At 34.0% G+C, this 22,075-nt stretch overlaps 1 protein-coding gene across 10 annotated transcripts in view; it reads left to right on the top strand.

Annotated features, from left to right (window-relative positions):
- LOC136031654 (centrosomal protein of 290 kDa-like) overlaps nucleotides 1–22,075 on the top strand; it is a 182,882-nt gene that overhangs the window by 144,553 nt on the left and 16,254 nt on the right. For 7 of the 10 annotated variants that reach the window (XM_065711315.1, XM_065711317.1, XM_065711318.1 and 4 more), the window contains 3 exons: nucleotides 2,126–2,260; nucleotides 5,786–6,205; nucleotides 12,344–12,469. In XM_065711315.1, coding sequence (XP_065567387.1) covers nucleotides 2,126–2,260; nucleotides 5,786–6,205; nucleotides 12,344–12,469 — 681 coding nt within the window. Of the gene's footprint in view, nucleotides 1–2,125; nucleotides 2,261–5,785; nucleotides 6,206–12,343; nucleotides 12,552–21,846; nucleotides 21,891–22,075 lie in introns of all 10 variants that reach the window. The other 3 variants (XR_010618552.1, XM_065711322.1, XM_065711321.1) reach the window with 3 other exon arrangements.

Genomic DNA, 22,075 nt, shown 5'->3' with positions numbered 1-22,075 from the left:
CTTTAGCGCAAAGAGCGAGGTATTACGAGGAGGTGAACCCCTCAAATGCGTAAGAATTCTCTTTTCGTTTTAAGTTTTAATGCTGCTCCTTACTTTCAGTTGAAAAAAACTTGTCATATTTATTTTTTCACGGTTTTCTTTTAAATAATGCTACAAGTCCTGCGCCCCCTTCATTGAAATTCTCTTCCCACATGACAAATTCCTCCATGGAAAGATACTCCCACTTAACCCCCCTCAACTTCTCTTCCCCCCCCCAAACCAAAAAAATCCCTCTGATTTGTCTGTACACTTCCCAATAGCCATTAGTATATGTAAACAACGGTCAAAGTTTGTAACTTGTAGCCCCTCCCAATGGGACTAAGGGGGAGTAGGTCGTCCCGAAACACATAGTTATTAGGTTTTTCGACTACGGTGAATAGAATGGCTATCTCAGAATTTTGATTCGGTGACTTTGGGAAAAATGAGCGTGGGAGGGGGCCTAGGTGCCCTCCAATTTTTTTGGTCTCTTAAAAAAGGGAATAGAACAAGGGGAGCTTGAAACTTCTACAATAGGGTTCTTTGATACGCTGAATCTGATGGTGAGATTTTCGTGAAGATTGTATTATTTTTAGGGGGTGTTTCCTCCTATTTTCTAAAATAAGGCAAATTTTCTCAGGTTCGCAACTTTTGATGGTTAAGACTAAATTTGATGAAACTTGTGTATTTACAATCAGCACTAAAATGCGATTCTTTTGATATAACTATTGGTATTAAAATTCTGTTTTTAGAGTTTCGGTTACTATTGAGCCGGGTCGCTCCTTAGCCTACTACAGTTCGTCACTACGAACTGTTTGATAATTAACAGCTTTCTTTTGTTAGAATATATATAATAAAAAATTCTTCGCCGTCAAGTACTAATTTCGATGGCGGAAACTGTAATTGACATAGTCTTGGTCTTTGTAGGTACTCCACGCACGACACTTGATTATCTCACCACCAGTGCCGGATATTGCTGCCTTTTGATACTAATGTTTAAAACAAAAGTATATCTCTATCTCCTTACAAAAAAAAACAAAACAAACAAACAAAAACAAAAAAAACATCTTCTATATGGTGAGGACTGGGCTGTGCTGAGAAAAATAAGCAGTATTTTTTCTCGAGATTTGCTCGTGGAAAAGAGTTGCTGAAACGGCTCCCAGAGAGTAATATTGCGTTCGAGCATACCAAGATAGCTTATCTGGCAAGCCCGATTACTTATCCTTTGCGTTTCATGAGACGTAAATGACGTCGCCGAGGCTAGGAGGATTGCTACTTGAAACGGTCTGAACTGTTTGTTTGATAAGGTACATCTGTTAATCCTAGAAAATGCAGGATGTGTAAGAATAAGTGACGTCGTGTGAAAAAAAATAATGCAATTATTAATTCAATCATCAATTCACTCAGTAATAGTGAAAGTAGCACAGCGTCAGGGACCTATATACAAGTTATTTGTATAGTAAACGTTGTTTGCCTAGTTGCCCATAAGCGTTAAGCTAGCCCGGGTAAGTATTTGTTTGTTATCACTTAAAGGTTACATCCGAGGAAGTTAAGCTAGTCGGATAAATTGAATAAGGGATGCTTGAACGCACTCTATATAAGGAGTGACCCGGCCGAATCTCTTAAAAAGATAATTTTGTTGTCAATTAATACCTCCAACAATTTTCCTCTTAGTCTGGTTTCCAAATATATATGGCTCATTAATTTATAAGTTACCCTTAAAACCTTTTTATATGATATATGATTTATGATTTTATATGATTTATATGAAAAAAAAACAAGACATTTTAAATCCAAAGTAGCCAAATATTTTCCCTTGCAAAAGGGGGCTACCGTCTTTTTAATATGTTTCTAATCTTGTGTTTCTAATCCGTTTCTAATCTTAAAAAAAACTGAGAAACTCGAAAAAGACGTGCAAAATAATGTTGTAGTCTCCTTGCTCTGAAAACGTCCTGTATTTATTTAAAAAAAAGCCTAAAAAATAGCATTTACATTTTTGGAATTTTTGATTTCTGCGAATTGTTAAAATATTCTTGGCATGTAGACTTTGACATCAGTTGCTGCTGATCATGCTTTTGTTGTGCATACTATGATGAATCTCCTTTTACAGATTTTGAAGGGGCGATTAAGAGAGAAAACCCAAAGCGAATTGAGTTTATTGGAGCCCGGTGAAGTTTCCAAAAGCCAAGAACTCGAGGAACAAAATGTTAAACTCAGAGATGAAAATGAAGAGCTCAAATTTTTGGTGCGTATGACAGAGTTGATAATAAACAACTCTGTAATATACTACATGACGAAAATTCTAAGTCAATGGTTCCCAACCAATTTTGGGCCTTGTCCCAAATTCCCATTTCTAAAATCCTGATGCCCCCCTCTTGATGTTTAAATTTTGTCACCCAAAATTTTACGCTTCTTCAACTGAAGGAAGTTGAAACTTGGTATTTTTTTTGAGTCGTCTCTAGCTCTTTTTTTCTGCGAATGAAAATTTTTGTTTGTATACATCATACAATTAATGACTTTGTTGGAATACTATCACGGATCTCTTTTACTCTATAAATGTATGTGAATGTGACGTAATTTACATAATTTTTTTTTTTAAATTAAGGCTCTAGGATAGCCTATTGTCTGTCGTAGGCTGTACCTCCTGACCAAGACCCACGAAAATATTCCCATGCTCCACTGGTAGGGCGTGTGCCCCACGTTGGGAGTTACGGATCTAAATCATGTCATGAGTATAGTGTTTAATGAAACTTAGTCATTTAAAACGTATGCTATTTAATTGTAATACTACTACAAGCTTGCCCAGCCCTAAGCCGGTTGAAGCTGACACACATTTGCTCTTCCTCCCACCCTGATTGAAGCTTCAACTTTCGTGACCTTCTAAGAGGGTCTTTAAGATTTCGGTCACCTAAGTATCAAGTTATCTCATAATATCTTCTATACTAGCCTGGGAGGCCCTGCCTGTCCTACTAATAGTAGTCTATTTATTGAACTACTCTGCCAATATCTGTCTATCCTAATATTTTTTTCCCACTCATGTCTTATTTGTCTTAATGTCTCATGCTTTATGTATAATTTATCCTGAAACAGTTTTTCAAGAAAACGAAGCTGTGAAGAATTTTTTTTGTCCGAATCCGTTGTCATCCTCCATAACCTCCCCAAAAACTGAAAGACCCCCCCCCCCCGAAAAAAAAACATAGCTTGACCGTCCTTTTCTGCACAAGTAACTTCGACGTCCCAACGAACGCTGAAGTTTACTCCTGTGGAGCTTCCTAGCTTTTGAACATAAATATAGTATTCTTACTTATTTGAAATACCGATACAGGGAGAAGGGGATTGTTTTTACACCAGATCATTTCAACGTCTTGATTTGGTACGACGAGAAGATATCTTCCCCACCCTCTATAAAGATATGTATGCAAATATAGAAGATAACCTTGGTTGTCGAACGACTTTGAAGCTGCCGCACTGTCCCAACAGATACTCGAACGAGTTTGAATAAACATTATTCATCTTTGGTCGTAATAGCTAAGCTAATCCGACTAAAGATGAATAATGTTTATTTGTAGTTATTGTTTTAACACCAGAGAAGACAGGCTACTTTTAATTCTGTATATTTATGTGAATATTCCATTAAAAGTAAGGGTTAACATAAACAATGATGAAAAACAGCTATTTAATACTAAATACAGATTTTGAAGAAATCAAAACTCTATTTGCCCGACAGAAGGTGCAGATTAGACATACCGAATACTGGTATCCGCTGGGAAGTCCAATCAGCTTCATCTTGGTCGAGCTGATTTTGGCGCAGTGTCTTGTTGTGCATGTCTTCTAGTGTTTGTGCGCTTATTTATGTTATGCGGCTGCTTAAACCCTTAGTTAGGTTCGAAGACCCATCTGGTTTCGAAAAAAGTCTAGTAGTGATTTTAATCTAAAAGAAGGTAACAGGAAAAGGAAAGCTTTAAGAACAACAATAGAATTGAAGATATGAATCATATCAAAACTGAAGAGAGGTGTTAGTTTTCGATATGGATGCCCAGTGCAACACAGAGAAGAAATTCCCTTCAAACCTATACAGTTTATTTTCTCTTCTCCCTCTTTTTATATCCTATATATTGCTTAAATGCACATTTTTTTTTTCAAATTATATACGACAGTATGTAATTTAACAGATGAACTAACATCATTTTTATCATAATAGGAGGGGGGTGGAGGGTTAATGCCAGAATTGCCTCTCACTCAATTCGACTATCTGTCTTGGCTTTTTCTACAATTAGCCATGACTTGATGCTCACAACTATTTGATTTTAATTCAAAAATCAACGGCCTGCCATTCCACACAAATTAACGGTCCTATGTCAATTCTAATTTCTTCTATGTTCAACCTTCCTAAGGCCCTTGGTTAGGCGTGCCTTGTTTACCTCTCATTCCAGGCAATCTAATGGTCCTATGTAAATTTTAAATTCTTGGTCAAACTGCCTGAGACTCTAGGCAGGAACGGCTTACTAAAAGATAACTAAAAAGTATTGGTCCGATAACACAGGCAGACTTACTCCCGCCGTTTACTCGTGCCATTTAACCAAACACAGGGTTCTATGACAATCTTAACTCTATGACCATCTACTAGGTTTTGTTGCCCTTTACCATTTTATGTCTATTCATACTTCAAAAATCTTATTTGGCACGATTCTTCTTTTTGGTTGTTTCTAAATTACGAAGTTTTTAGGGCATGAACGCATTTTGTCAGTGTTGCCATGTTCAACTGTGAAAACAAACAGGAAAACTAATTATATAGGTTTGACAGCGCTTTTCATCTATAGAAATTTAAAGATTGCCTATCTATTGATTCGCAAAGACAGTTACACCTTATGTAGCTGTTTAAAAAAAAATTCTCTGCCTTTTATCCATGTTATGTCTATTCATTTTTGAAAACCCTGATTTTCTAAAATTCTTGTTTTTGGTTGATTCAAAGTTACGAAGTTCTTTGGGGTAGTAATACATTTTGTCAGTGTTGCCATGTTCAACTGTGAAAACAAATAGGAAAACTAATTATTTAGGTTTGGCAGCGCTTTTCGTCCTTAAAAATTAAAAGATTGGATATCTATTGATTCACAAAGACAGTTACACCTTATGTAGCTGTTTAAAACATTTTTCTCTGCCTTTTATCCATTTTTTGTCTATTCATTTTTGAAAACCCTGATTTTCTAAAATTCTTGTTTTTGGTTGTTTCAAAGCTACGAAACTCTTTGTGGTAGTAACACATTTTGTCAGTGTTGCCTTGTTCTTCTGTTAAAGCAAATAGGCGGAACTAAATATTTAGATTTGACAGTACTTTTCATCCATAAAGATTCAAAGATTAGCTATCTGTTTATTCCCAAAGACAGTTACACTTTCAGTGGAAAGCTATATCTGCTAAACTGTTGGGTCCCACATTTTTTTTAGCCCTTTTTTGCTGATTCTTTACTAATCTTGCCTTTTTTACATTTGATCTTTTCCTTTTAAAAATTTTATTTTGGACTTTTCGTTCCAGTCTTTTAATATATATTTGAGTGTAAATTTTCACTCAACCAATTCAAATAGTCACTGGTTTCTATACATCGCCTAGTTTGGCTTTTTTTCAAAATTATACCCTTCATCAGAAATATAGTCCTACTTATCTGTCGGACTTGGTGCACAACCTCGAAGTGCACATTATCAGTAATCTTTTTTTATAACTTATTTTTGTGTTTATAATTATTTCAAATTGCATATAAATTTTTTTTTTCTCCAGCTCGAAGAGCAAAAAATTGAGCTCGAAGGAACTAAAGCTCAGTTGCGAGTGAGTCGTCAACTGTCTATCAAACAAAAGCGGACGTTGACGTCATCTGTTCTTATTCAAACAGACTCACCAAAAGTTGCTTTTGTATTGACTCAGACTCCTGATATATTGAATGATGCAGTTGATACTGGGACCCAAACAGTTGAAAAGTCGGTAAGCCCCTGCCAACAGTACCTATCAAATCCTGCCTTGGACACTATCAAAACTCAAAGCCGAATACCAACTCCTATAAAATCAAGAGCGTCGAGTTTAATACGGACGAGAGGAGATACCTCCATTGGAAGTTTAACTTCTCTTGGATCGAAAGGGGATAAAAAAGGGAATAGCTTGAGGACAGAAAACAAGGGAAGTCCAGAAGCTGTTAAGGAAAAGGTGAGCGTTGTTCTGTTTTCTTCTTCTTCTTGCTTAGTCTTGTTTCTTGACCATTATTATCTTCTTTTTCGAAAGAGATGTATTAATAATATCATAAATATTCTAAATCCGCAACAATTAATCTCCGTCTATTATGTCTATTTTATTTTTCTTTAACTACGACTATTTTGCTTGTTATATTTCTCAACCCCACCCAAATTTGATCTGCCATATCAAAACTAAGGAAAATGATCTGTTAAAACTTTGATCTTGGGCCAGAATCTCACACACGACCTGCACTGTGTTTATTGATTTATTAGCTGAATAACGATGATTTGGCTAGTTTAGCTCAATTAATAGTCACAGTATTAACAGTAGCAAAAATTCCTATACTCTCTGTTAAGAATTTTTAGGACACATCAGTCGCACATCTTTTTTCAGGATTCTGTTTTTCAATATTTGTACTATGGTAGCAACTGAAGCTATTGCTATGACGCAAAGAGAAACTTCGCTTACCGTGCTCTTTGATGTGTCCCATTTCTGGACAAAATTTTCGCTATTGTTTAATATTTATACTATGATTAATAGTGCTCAGTCCATGAAATTTTCGACTTACAACTCTTTTTTCATAAATTCTTGCTAGAGGGCGGGGCTTTTTATTACAGTAAAGTTGATTAGTTTACATTAAGATGAGAGCTCGTTTTAGGAATAATTGTTGTTGTTTAGTTATTTTTTATTGTTGTCTTGCTCCTTGAAGAGGGTTTACCTGGGACAAAACTCTGCTTTATTTCAATGAATAAGGGTCTGATTTCAATCTGACCTGAGCAGTGGGGTGGGGTTTGAAGTCTAGCACCATTTCTAAATCACCAGAAAACTATAGAAAGTTGACCTTTGACATTAGAATTATATCAGCTAGTAATAAACTTAAAGTAATTAAGGTATTTGCCATAAAGGTTGCTGTGGTACTTTCCAACTTATTTGTACAGCCTTAAACACTATGTAACGTATGTCTAGTTCCAACTAGACTTATTGAATTTTACGTCATATAAGCTTATGTTGTGTCGCAGGAAAGTCAACGTAGATGCTACAAATGAATTTTCTGGACAATCAATTAAGAAATCTTTATTTTAAATTAACTAGTTTTTCTAAAAAGCGTTTGACGCTCGATCAGAGCTTGAACCCTCATCTCCGTTCCACACTTTTAATTTTTGAATAATTTGCTTGTAAGGATTTTGATGATTTTTAGACTATGAGGTTTTATGGAGTTTTACGTCAGCCTAGTGTGAAAGGGCTTCTTTAAGTATGAAAAGTTATAGTATGGCGTAACTTAATCACTTAGCATAGAAAATCACGCACGCAGTGTGAAAGCTGCTTAAGGCTTTTTCATATTAAAAAAACCCTAACCATACTTTTACTTTAGTTTATCGCTGTCTAAAGAAACTACCTTCTGGTGCAGTGACAAGAAACCTTTTTGGGTAGTCAGAACAGAGTTTTAAAACAGCATATTGTATTGATTTCTTCACATTTACTTTTCCGTTTCAAATTCTTATCTTTTATCTCGACCTGTTCTCGCAGAAACTCGTTAGTCTCATTGAAGCAAAAGAACTTTTGATTAAAATATTTATCAAAAATTGCGAATCATGCTCCAAAAATCTTAGATACATGTTTTATTATGCGAAGTCCATTGTAGGTTTTGTTACAACAAAGTTTCATTATAAAAACAATACCCTATCCCGCCAGCAAATACTCAACTCTTAATTGTGCTATCATCTTAATGAAAGACTAAAAAGGATCTAACCGTTTTTAAGAACTCCATCAGATTAATTATTTTTTAGTTCAAATTTGTCTTTCTGGCTGCACAAAATAAACTATTTATTTATTTATTTCCCTCAAAAAATGAGGAGTAGGCTACAATATAAAGCAAAGACAAATTATAACGCTTACAATAAAAAAATATCAAATATTGATCAAACGCTAAAAAATGAAAAAAGATGCAAAAACACTTACTAAATAATTTAACCTGTAAATCATCAAGAGCCAGAACTGTTACTAAAAAACGAAAATAAATCGTGGCCTAAAAGGATAATTTTCGCCGAAAGGCTAAATAGGGTCTAACCGTTTTTAAGAACTCCGTCAGATTAATTATTCTTTAGTTCAAATTTGTCTTTCTGGCTACGCAAAATAGGTTATTTATTTATTTATTTCCCTCAACAAATGAGGAGTAGGTTACAATATAAATATAAAGCAAAGACAAATGATAACGCTTACAATAAAAAAATATCAAATATTGATCAAACGTTAAAAAAAGAAAAAAGATGCAAAAACACTTACTCAATAATTTAACCTGTAAATCGTCAAGAGCCAAAACTGTTACTAAAAAACTGAAATAAACTCTGGCCTACAAGGATAATTTTCGCCTTGTCTTCAAACGTTGTATATTTTTTCTTTATACAAACTACGGGATCCTTCACTTTAAGCTTTAAAACAATTTCAGTGTTACTAAGAAAAGGGGAAACCAAGTAAAAATGTACAAAATTTAAAATCGAATTGAATTAAAATTGAATTAAACACACAAAATTGGATTAAAAATGGAATAGTGGTGGGCAAGTCAAGGCATGCCTAATTATAGAAAAAGCCAAGACAGATAGTCTAATTAAGTGGGCGTCAAGTCATGGCTAATTGTAGAAAAAAGCCAAGACAGAAACTTTAATGGGCGAAAGATCAGAAGGTCGAAAATTACGGAAGAGGAGGGATGGGAAAAATGCGTGAGGCAGAGCAACAGCGCTATACGTACTACCAAGGACGTCTCGACGTTAAAGACCCCGAAAACGAATTAAAAGACCAAATGCCTTGCGTAGTTTCATCTGAACATGCTGAACCAGGACTGGTTTTAAATCTCTTGTCGAAGTAGCATAAGGTAATCCCAAATAAGTGACTCTTTGCGACGACTGAAAAATAACACCATTGCCGCAATCGAGAGTCGCCCTGACATTATCCTCTAAACAATTCACAACAAAAAATTGACATTTTTCAAAACTGATAGAAATGCCCAAACCTTCTAAACAATTAATTAAAATATTAAAATTAGAAACAAGACTAGACTTGGACCGGCTTAGAAGGATAATGCCATCAGCATATGCAATGTAAGACAGATTTCGAGATAATGAAACAAAAGAGCAAGAAAGAGAATTAAGGGCAGTAGCTAAACATGAATTGAATATATAAGGAGAAATAATTCCTCATTGTCTAACTCCTCTACCCACTTGAATTAGTTTGGACTGAGATGAAGACGAACTCGGACAAATACGGATCTTTCATCCAGAATACCAAGAGCAAAGGACTCGAATGACAGCTAGGGGCAATCCAGCATGGATTAAAGCGAGCAGTGCGGATGCATGAGAAAAGTTATCAATTGCCCCTTTGATATTAACCAAGAGGACGTATAGCGTTTGACCAGAAATTATCGCTTCTTCAATAACTTTGCTAAAAGATGCATGAAAGATGCTAAAAGGTCACATCCCAAACCTCTCTTGAAACCAACTTGATTAAAATTGATTGCATTAAGAGACTTGGGTAAAATAGTAGCTAAACCGCCGTAAGGATGCCCACCAGTCGGCGTAGCGGGAACAGCAAAAATATCATGCTGAGTAGACAAACTAGAAAGATGATTCGACGAATGATGAAGGAGGTGGTTATAAATATATAAGTTTTGATGAGCCAATTATTTTTGGATTTTTGACAGTGTTGAAGCTTATTAACTCCTTATTATGAGGTCGCGTTAATAATGTCTAGTGAAATCCGTGTACTGGTTCTTTCGATACAAGGTCACATTTCTGAACCAGTGGTCAAAATTAGGACTCGGGAAATTATTTTCATGCCCCTGAAAATGTGCAATTTCTAATGAAACAGAATATTCACTAAATGTTCTATACGCAAATTTAATTAAAAACGATCTTACAAGATATTACAAAAACCAATAGATATTAACACAGAACCTGTCACAAATGGACCTACGAGATCAGCAGCCAAAAAGCAAGATTGGCATTAAAACATATTTTTAAATCATTCCCTTTCATTTTAATGAGTTGCCTCGTTTCATTACATTTTATTTATCAGTCCTGGTTGAACTTCGCTGAGGTAAGGATGCTAAGACTGTTTTGAAACATTTTTCATTTTGGTTGTATTGATTTAATCCTGATGTAAGTTTTTTCTTATATATTTATGTCTTGCTGAGGACGACCCTTGGACATAGGGCCGAAATATTCATTCTAGTTTGTTTCCCACTGTCTTGCGAAAAGAACCCATTGTTCTTCTTTTTTTTGTGTTTATGATGGAAACGCAGTGTGGTCTTCGTCTCTATTTATGAAACAGAATTGTCTGATTTTGAAATTTTAGGAAGCTCTTTTTCAACTTCTTATTTGAAGGTCATATTAACAATGCTTCGCGAAACATGTCCACTGGTCTCCTTGATAAGAGTTCATCTTTCTGGACCAGAAGTCCGTCTTAGGGCCGTGGAAGATAATTTCAATCCCAAAGGAATACAATTTCTAATAAATCAAAGATTTTGATTCATCTACAGTTTTGGAAGCTTGTTTTCAAATCCTTATTTTAAAATCATATTGTCTAGCGAAACCTGTTGACTGGCCTTTTTAATGACACTTTACTTTTTTTAAATAAATAGGAGAAATCAGAAATTTGGGGAGAGGTTTTAAAATAAGATGACGAATCGAAATATAAGGTTTTTTCTAAAACGAATGCTTATTTATTGTATTGGTGAATAACTGCTACTTTTTTGGACGTGTCTCGTGTCTTTGTTCTTTTTACTGCTATTTGCTGCTTGTGTGGCCAACAGGCTTTGCTTTTCCATATATGAATTATGAAACATTGACAAAATGCCCGTAAGAAAAGGGGCCTAGGCAAAGGTAAGAAAATCGGATTAGTGAGTGCTCCGTGGAAAACTTAAAATCAAAAGCCTATGATAGCGTGGGGTTCAGAGTTAGTAATCCCCAAGCATCATATAATATGAGATTAATCCTAAATTTTAACGTGCTTTACTCAAGTTAAATAAATTTAGTTAAGTCTAAATCTCCGTCATCCCCCTGAATTTGATCCAAAGGATGAATTTCATGCTTTGATTTTTTCATGATTTTTCATACTTTTTTTTCATGATTTTCTCATGCACTTTTTCATGCTTTGATTTTACACTTTGAACCCCTAACTTTGAGCCATAGTTAATATTTTAAAGCGGGAGGGGGTGCAAAATGTGTAACTCCTTATTTTTAGATCATACTTTCTTCTTTTCTTGTGGCAGGTCCTTTGGATCAATCTCAGGGGGGTTGGATTTCCTTCCCCTAATCCGACTAAGTCCTATCCGGAGGACCTACCTCTAAAAAAATTTTTGCATCCCAGTAAGGTGCTTTTTCATGTCATTATATGAAAGTGTCCCCCCCCCCATTGATTCTATGTGTCAAACGTATTGGGTTATAGTTCGTAATCTTCGAAAAATTAGGTCAAAGTATGAAGTCCCTGCTCCTAAATTTTTTTTTCTAGGAGGTAGTTTTTCGGATAGATCTGGGGAAATACGGAGAATTTCTAAACTTAAAACTTGGAAATAAATAATCGTTCCTTAAAAATAGTTGGATTCTTATTGGCCGGTTTAAAACTTTTACTCGAAATACAAGGAAAAAAAGTCTTCCAAAGGAATCTTAAACATAGGCTAAAGAAAGTCTTCTAAAGGAATTTTAAACATAGGCTGACAATAATGGAATAATTACTATTGATTGTGCAAATTTCTAATTAAATATTAGTCTACTTATAACCCAAAATATGATGGTTTTACTTTTAGCCAAACCGTGATGTAACTGTCTACTTATAACTGCTAGTAATGTCTATACTATAACTATGTTCTATAGCATTCTATATTCTCTAATAATTCTATAGTAGTAATAGTAAATGGAAATTCTATGTTAATAGTAATTCTATAAAAGTAAGTAGTAATTAATAGTAGTATAGTAGTAATTCTAAAGTAGTTATTCTATAGTATTCTATAGTTATGTATTCTATATTAGTAATGTCTATATTATAACTACCAGTAATATACTTACTACTAGTAATAGTAATGTCTACTTATAACTCAAAATGAGATGGTTTTTCTTTTAGCCAAAGCGTGATGTAAGCCTAAGATTTGATAAAAACGAGACCCGCCCAAGCCTGGAGAAGAAATGTAAGAGACGAGTACCATCTTGTGAGCGGATCGGACCTAAAAGTTCATCTAATGATGGGAAGGTACGAGCTAAACAGTCCTTCTGGGGGAGTCTATGGCGGCTAATGGATAGTAACCCATAGCCTCTTTCGCACCTCGTAGGTTGTAAGTTTAGTTTAGGTTCTAGGCCTGTCTGTATTGGGTAGTCTTTCACCAACTTTTCACTCTGCACAACTGGTGTGTGATCTGTTTTGTTCAATTAACCGCATTTCTGTGTTCCTAGAGGCTTCAACGATTCATTTCGAAGATACTGCTTGTCAAAAGTAAGGGTCCGAAATTGGCACCCTTGGTGAAGAGAGGTTGGGATATATTTAAATTAAACCAAAAAGAGGATAAACCAAGGGAAAATATCCTTCTTTCAAAAACCTCAAAATTCTCATCAAATTGGAGTAACAACAATAACAGAGGTGAATATTTCCTAGTTATATTAGCTATCCTTCACATAGACCCTATCTATTCCCTAAAAAAATGGAGGAAAATATGCATTTACAAACAAAATCGTACTTTATTCACTGAACGCCAGAGCAAAAGACCAATATATTAAATTTGTCTCATCGAGTCAATTTCTTAGGGGTTTGGTTCACTCGATCCAGAATTTTCTGCCGTCTGACTGATGAGCTGCTGAAATAGAAACATATTTGAAACATCACCACAATCCAATAACACCAACTTGTCTAATCCTGGCTGTTGAATAGAAAAATACCGACTTTTGTTAAGGAGAAGTATTCTGTATTTACATACCTCGTTAGTACTGAATCTTGAGAACAGTCTTGTCAAGGGTAAGAACTTCGAACAAAAATATCCAAATATTATAAAATTTCTTACTTTCTAACTACGTTTCATACTTCCTACTTTTTTCTGAAGTATCAGCTGAAGAGTTAAAGTCTGAAAACTATTGCATTTCATTAAATACAGAAAAAAGGTAGTTTTAGGCTCTTGGTGTTCACATGAAAATTATAATTAAAGCTATTGTGGGATAATCTGTGAACAATTATAATATTGTGACACTGTGAATATTGTGATGTTGTGAGCAATTATAGTATTATAACATTGTAGGCAATTATAATATTATAAAATTGAGGGCTGTTACAATATTGTGAGCAATTATAATATTGTGATATTGTAATATTGTGAGCAATTATAATATCATAATATTGTGAGTAATTATATTATTGTGAGCAATTATAATACTGTGGGCAATTTTGACATTATAATATTGTGAGCAATTATATTATCGTGAGCAATTATAATTATGTGAGCGATTATAGGATTGAGGTTATTGTGATATTGTGAATATTGTAATATTGTGAGCAATTATAATATTATAGTATTTTGAGCAATTATAGTATTGTGGGAAAGAAGCACTGGATTAAACCAAAGGCTGTAGTTGCTGAATTGATCACTGTACGTGGTCAATTGACCAAAGTCTCCAAGAGTTAGACTATGAAAAGAAAGAGCGAAAAGGCACAATGAAAGTACCATGAAAGCACCATGCCTGTAAACAGGCTAAGTGCTGCGTATTGAAAGACAAATAATTTGAAAATGAGCTCTACATCGGGAAAACCATGATATTATACCACAACATTAATAATGGAAAAAGTTTATTTGAAGTAAGAAAATAGATTTATTTTCTGCCCTTTCTCAGATATCCCTGGGCTATCAGAGTTGGTTTGCAACTAACTTTTGTAGGTTTCTCTCCAAGTTAAACTTTTTACGGTCATATTGACGGATGTTTTCTATGGGGCATTAATTTCCCAAGAAAGTTATCATCATTTTTTTTATTGACAAGTAGGGGAATAGCTCCAGCTTTTTAAATGGGGGGGGGGCTAGCGGGCTCCATATCTGGATAGTCAAGGGGCATGGGCTATATCGTAGTTTTTCACCAAATTATTGGGGGAACTGCCCACCCCCCGAAACGACGCCCCTGACTCACTGCTGATTGACTAATTGACTCCAAGTCGGTTGAATGATTGACAGGCATTTAAACTGGTCTGTCAAAAACATGAGGTATATAATAGACCTAATTTGATTGAGCTTTATCGTGAATTATTAACTTCCCAAAGAAAGTTTCCGTTTTATTCGACTGATGGACTCGCTACCAACTCAATTTCCCCCCCCCCCCTCCCTCTCCGCGTTAGATTTTGAAAAAATACGTTTTTGGGTGGAATTTTCATTGAAAATTTCACCCTCCTTCGCCAAGTCTTTGAGAATCGACGCCACTGCGGCTGAGCAGAGGTCTTGTCCGAAATTTTTACATTTCTTTCTTTTTTTCACTTGCTTCGATTTATCTTTGTTCTATGTTTTCTTTTTTGGAGAAACTAAAGTCCAGCCATCTAGCGTTTGAAAGCAAAATTATGAAGTTATTTATAAAATCCTCAAAAGAATCATTATATACTAGTTTTATCCTTTCTTTTGCCTTGCATTGAGCCAAAGATCGAAAAAGTAATTCCGCAGAAGACATAATAGGATATTTGCGTACATATTTGTTTAGCTGGACTGTCTTCTCCAGGCTAATATAACCACAATTATTGGCTAATCCAGACCAAGGCTGCTAAAGTGACAAACTGAAGTAGAATTGACTGCTATGCCAGCAAGACTGCCAGACCCATTCTGCTTACTTTCTGAAAATTTGGCGTTGGATCCAAATCAACTTAGGCCTTTAAATGTAACCTGAATTTTAATAATTACAAATTAAGCTCGTTTTGTATCCATCAATAATCACCCCTTTTTGCTTTTGCTTTGTATTGAGCCAAAGATCGAAGAAGCATTTTTGCCAAAAGGTACAATAGAATATTGGTTTGCGTTTGTGTTTAGCTAATCTATTCTGTGCAGACTAAGCAGACTGCACAGACTAAGCAGACTGTGCAGACTGCTTTGTATTGAGCCAAAGCTGCAAGAACCAAGCACTTCACTTTCAAAAATATCAGGTTGGGTCCAAATAGGCTTAAAATGGAAATTTAATCTTTAATCATTCTAAATCGATCTTTTTTTAAATTTGTCTAGCTCTCCTGAATGATGCTACACTTTCTGTGCCGTTAGTAGTTTGAATTCCTGTTAAGGTACAATTACATTTATTCTCAAAAGTCTATCCCAAACTCTAATAGAGTTGAATTGGCTTCTTATGTCAAAGTCAAAGAAAATAAAACAGAAACAACCAAGACAGCTAAACAAATGTGGAAAATTAATCAAACGGGAAATCTGTGAAATATAAAAATGGTAAAAAAAAAAACTAATATATATTAGTAAAATATAACATTGCAAAATGTGTGTCCAAAAACTAGTAATGAACGTCTCACAATTAAGGAGGGAAACGAGGGGGAGATAAGATAATAAATTTTTTTAACAAACAACTATCACAAGTTAAAAAAAAAATGTCAAATTTGTATCTCAGGTCAAATAATGTAAAAGTTAAAACGTTTGGAATCAAAAACGTAACTCAAGTCAAAAATATAAGAGAAACGATCAGAGGTATTGATAACTGAAAAAAAAATGAGTGTGTAAAAGACTAGAGTGAAAAAATAGCTCTAATAGAATCTAAAAGAAATCCCAAGCTCTAATAGAGTCGAATTGCTTTCTTATGTCAAAGTAATAGAAAACAAAACAGAAGCAACCAATACAGCTAAATAAATGCGGAAAATTAATCAAACAAGAAATCTGTCAAGCACAAAATGGTCATTGAAAAGTTCAAACAAATTAGAAAAATTTAGCACTCGATTATTTACACGGGTAAACCCTTTTAAATGAATTTGAGTGCGCTAAGTTCAGCTTCCCATACCCCTTGCTCTGTAGTTGCATCGGATAAAATCTTGAAGCCACTAGGAACATGGAAGACCCATATGTTTCCTATTTATATTTGAGATAAGAGTAGATTGAGGACATTGGATGGTAATTGTCCTCATCTGGGAAAAAATCTTGCCTATTATCTAGTAGACTATTTATTCTTTTGCTTGTAACTGACCAGTAATTCTCAGTAGACAGTAATATTTGGGGTCATCATAAAAGAATTCGGTACGTTTTAAGACTGAAATAGACAAAAAAAATTTTAAAGATCTAGCTAAAAATTATAGCAAATTCTATGTAGAGTCCTAAATTAATTATAAATTTTAAGTATGCCTTCATATTGAGATGCACATTCCTTCACGGTATGATACGGGGATGAAAAGTTGGCTCTTTTTTATCCCAATGGTTCGAGCCCGAAAGATCTCGTTTTTTTTTTTTTACTAAATTATCATTTCAGACCTCTTAAAAGAGAATCGGCAAATAAAGCAATTGCAGATGATTGAATGTTCAAAATGTACTTATGTTCTTAGATACTTTCAGAGAAGCAATGCTCAAACGTTAGCGCGAAGAGGAGGGGAGGGCTGTTAGGGGCTCGCCAACCCCAATAATATGCAGGATAATATCTGTTCTTTTCAAATCCAGACGTCGCCTTTTGCTTTTATTTTCAAGAGCGTTTAAATTTTTTTTAGTTAAATATATGAAGGATATATGGAATTAATACCTTTACTAAGAGGTAACACGTTCTTGGATTTTAAAACTAGAATGTTGGGATGTAAAATTAGATTTGGTTGTAAAAATATTAAAAAACAATAATAACGTTAAGACTAACCCGGCAATATCAGTTAATAACCAAAACTAAAGAAACAAACGTTTTTTGTTTTGTTGATCACATAGTGATGACAAACAGATTAGTTTGATTCGTCAAAATTCTCCATCCCCCCACCTCCACAAAGATATAAAGAAAAATAATCTTTCATGAGATGATAATCATGCAAGGGTAATTTTTTCGCCGAAATATATAGGAAACGTATGAAGCTTTGAATTAAAGACAAAATTTATAAGACTCACAAAGCATGCTGCTTCGACACTTAGATTAATTAATTAGATTAATTACACTAATTAATGCACCCTAGTAGCTAGAGCGTGGGGGGCACCTGTTTTTTGCTATTTTTCAAATCCAAGATTTGGTAGGAAAGTCAATGGCTATTGAGGAGGGAATGGCTTCAATATAAGTTTATATGTCTAACGTTTTTGATAATTATATTTTATTAACTACTTTTTTAAGAGTTACCTTCTTCTCCTTAAAAATTTGCTCTTTATTATCAATAACTATTACACTTTAAGTGGCTTTCAGACTGTACGTGATTCTATGCTAAATAGTTAAGTTTATTTGTATAATCTTTCACACTTAAACAAGTTCTTCTACGATATGTTAACGTAACTATCCATGAAATATTATAATCGTCTCATAAAGTCGTCACAATCATCATTTAGCAAACTATTCAAAATGTGGAATGAAGATGGAGATTCAAGTTCATGAAGCGTTAAAGGCTTTCTAAAAAAATATGGATTTATTTTCAAATAGTTTATTCATCCGGAAGATTCATTTTATTGCTACTACGTTCACTTTTTCATAACATAACTCAAACTTACGTGACGTAGAATAGTATGATGAACTTGAATCTATTTGGCAATTTCTACGTTACGAACGTTTGCTTCATAATGTCACAAAATGTAACGTAAAGCCTTAAGTTCTACTGCTGTGAAAGGTTTTACGGCGTAGTAGTTTGTTTTAAACAAACTAGTTACCCTTTGTTTTAAGGGTTACGGCGTAGTATTGTTTTAACGGTTTTAGCGTCTTGGGCGGTTGTGTTAATGTTCGCGATCGCTGGGTTCTACGCAACTTTTATCGCTGTAAAATCGTTTTAATTTAAGTAAAACCCATCTCCTACATAAGTGTAGTTAAACATTTGAAATACCCGAGACACTAGCTTTTGTACACTGCCGAAAAATCTCTTAGTTTTTAAAATAAATAAATATATATACATATATATCAGGCACGTACACAGGAATTTTTTTTTTCAGGGGGGGGGGCAAAACCTTCGAAACAACAGATATAAAGTAGCACTTTTTTTATTTAGTAATGCAAAAACCACGTATATTGGAAAATACAGATTAACTTTAATATGTAGTATTGTAGCGGAAGGAGGAAGAAGACTGAAGCCTCAAAAGTACGTTTTAGGCTCAGGTTGTGTTCATAGCGATTTAGAACAGTGATTAACCTATTATATCCCACTGAAAGGGAAATTTTTGGGTTAACAGTGCAATATGGGTGCTGTGGGGGGGGGGGGTAATTCTCCTATTGCAAAAACGTAGATTTTAATGAAAAATGATAGTTTCCAAAATTGATCCATTAAAAGCTGTACTTTATCGTGAAAAGGGGGGATAAACACCTTAATATCAAGGATAATTGTATTTTGCTGTGGAAAGCAAACTCTCTTTACAAAAAGAAATAACAGTACAATTGCTAATTACTTCAAAGAGGGTAAAAAGTTAGACAGAAAATGGGTTAATAATTGGGCAGTGACTTGACCGGATAATTGCATGCTGTAAAATCTCCCCCCCCCCAAAAAAAAAGGCTTCACACATGTATCTAGATTCTTAATAAATGTCTTACTTTTGCCAGAAATCCCAAGAAACCATGGGGAAATTAAACATTTCACAAAATTACGGGGGGAGGGGGGGGCCGAAGGCCCCCCCCTGCGTACGTGCCAGATATATATATATATATATATATATATATATATATATATATATATATATATATATATATATATATATATATATATATATATATATATATATATATATCTATATATATATATATATATATATATATATATATATATATATATATATATATATATATATATATATATATATATATATATATATATATATATATATATATATATATATATAATAAATTTGGAGAGATGGAATATAATGCTATCAGAGAGAGAGAATGAGAGTATTATATGAGATTGAGATAGTTTTTTTTAAGTTTAAAACGAAAAATTGAGCTTCTTCTGCGCGGTTCAATGAGTTTTAGTTGCTCTTTACGTTTACAACTTACTATTTCATAGAAGATAAGCTTTACAGATTTCTGGAGAATTTATTAGGAATGGTGCTCTTTTTTATAACAAATTATTACCATGACAACCAACTCTAAATTGACAGATTCCCAACGTTTGTTTTAACTGACTTTTCTTATAAAATGAAGCAACTGACGTCAAACGAATCTCAAAGTGCACTCACTTTTGACTAGATAAAGTTCAGGGTGAAAGATTTGATTCGAAATTAATTAATATTTATTTCTTCTTCAAATTGAATATTCTTATCCGTTTTTAAATGAAAATGAAGAGGTGATGTTGGGTAACGGAAATATTGTTCAAAAAGATATCTGCACTTATTTGGGTAGTATTGTCAGTAAAACTGGAGAAAGGTTTTTAAATTATAAAATTTGCCCATCGTTTTATTTTTTTATTGGGAAGTGTGTATATATTTTACGAGTGGGAGAGGAGGACAAATTTTCTGCTGGGAGAATTTTCCACGCATAGGGAAGTTTCCAGGGGGTGAACTTTTCAGGGAAAATTTTACACTGGGTGAATTTGCCAAAATTCCTGTACGAAATTTCTTTATATGTCTTGCTTTCTCTTTATTGGTACAATTTTACACATAGAGATGTTAAGGGTAATTGTCGGGGCTAAATTTTTGCCAGAGTTGAATTATCTGGAGGATATATCTATAGGGAAGGGAATTTTTCCGTGAAGGTAGAACCAGGTATCCAGTGTACACCAGGTGTACACCAGGAAGGTGACACCAGGTAGAACCTGGTGTCATTTAAAAAACGATCAAAAATTAAACAAAAAAACGAGTTTTTTTCAACTGAAAGTAAGGAGCAATATTAAAATTTAAAATGAACAGGAATTGTTACGTATATGAGGGGAGTTGTCCCCCTCCTCAACACCTCGCTCTTTACATTAAAGTTTAAATTTTGTCCGAATTCTTTAAAAACGACTCAAGGATCGTTTAATTAGAACAATAAGTAACTTTTTTTTTTAAGTACCGAAAAACTATAGCGTCAAGAGCAAAGTGTTGAAGAGGGGCAACCCCCCTCATATACGTAATAATTTCTTTTCATTTTAAGTTTTAACGTTGTTCCGCATTTTCAGTTGAAAAACTCATTTTTTTTCTTTATCTCGTGAAGGTTAGAGACTAACATTTTTCTAAAGACAATGGTAAAAGTATTGCAATTAGAGTAAAAGTATATAAACATAAAAAAAATAAGTAATTGCAAAAAATACACAAAATAATAGCCTACTTACAAAACTAAGATATAAACCCACAGCATTCAGTTCTGTTGAGCAATGGTTATCAAACTTGGGTATCAAACACCAAAATATTTAGTGCCTTTAAACTCAGTGCTTTATAAAAAGTAACGCATTATCAAAGTAGTTTGTTCAAAGTAAAACATTAAAACTAAGATCTAGAAAATCAGATTTTTCAATTTAATTTTGGATACCAAAATCAATATTTTTGACACCTTTATACTTTATAACTGAAAAAAGAAATTAAATCTTTTTCATAGTGACAACTACTGGAAAAAAAAATGATAATAAAACATAAAAAACGTATCCATTTAAAGGGAAAATACAGAAATTCACAGTATTCACAGTATTCCGTTCAGGGGAAACATTTCTGATTATAGTGGCTTCATTTATCAGCCCATGGGTGCTCTTGCAATGCGAGCAAAATTTGACGGCACATTTTTATCGAAATTGATCCTTATTAAGTTGTTTTCCCTGTGTTTTCTATAATTATACGAACTTTCTTGTGTACTAATAAATGCACTAATTACTAATAAACAAATACATATTTACGATGAATCTTTGATTTGAATTTTGAATTTTCCGGTGCTCCAATCAAATCATACAGAAAAATGTTTGTGGAAAACTCGAAAGGGGTCACTCAGTCACAAATTAGAACTCTTATTCTCCTTATTAATGGTCAAAATCCATTGGCAGGCAGCCAACAATGGGACAACACCCAATTTTTTAATATTTTTTCCCCATTCTGCTCTCTTTCTTTTGATTTCCTTATAATTACTTTTATAGTCCCAAATTCCCAGGGGACAAGGTCCCCCCTGCCGGTGCCCATGTAGTTATAATTTCTAGAATATTCCACTCGCAGTGTAGTTCAAGAGTAAGTTTTTGGGAAGTCAGTTTCTGCTCTCTTTCCTTTGATTTCCTTATAATTACTTTTATAGTCCCAAATTTCCAGGGGACAAGGTCCCCCCTGCCGGTGCTCATGTAGTTATAATTTCTAGAATATTCAACTCGCAGTTTAGTTCAGGAGTAAGTTTTTGGGAAGTAAGTTATTTTTTACGTCAGTTCTCAACCAAAAAACTACTACAACTACGATTTTTCTAATCTAATTGAGAATCAATAAAGATAATCAAAAAGCGGATTATCTGTAATGAATAAAGAAGAACTAAATGATAATTGCTTATTTAACTTCTAACTATGGTTCTTATTATACTTTTAATTTTTGCCTTTAGCTCCCAGAAGAAACCCAATCAGAAGGATTGAGAAAGCGCTAATGGTTGGTTTGTTTTTAGTTTTCACCCCTTCTTGTTCCTGCATGCCATTACTGTGGAAATGTCGTCTTTTTTATTCTTTTTATCTACAATGGCACAAATAATAGTTCTTTTTGTTGTTTTTTTAAGCTTGTATTTTTTTTTCTACCGCTCAAGTTATGCAAATCTTATGAAGATCATATAGAGCATA

The sequence above is a fragment of the Artemia franciscana genome, chromosome 10 (assembly GCF_032884065.1).
Source record: "Artemia franciscana chromosome 10, ASM3288406v1, whole genome shotgun sequence".
Taxonomy (NCBI): domain Eukaryota; kingdom Metazoa; phylum Arthropoda; class Branchiopoda; order Anostraca; family Artemiidae; genus Artemia; species Artemia franciscana.
The sequence above is the reverse complement of the archived record's forward strand: the minus strand, read 5'-3'. Positions and strand labels throughout refer to the sequence as shown.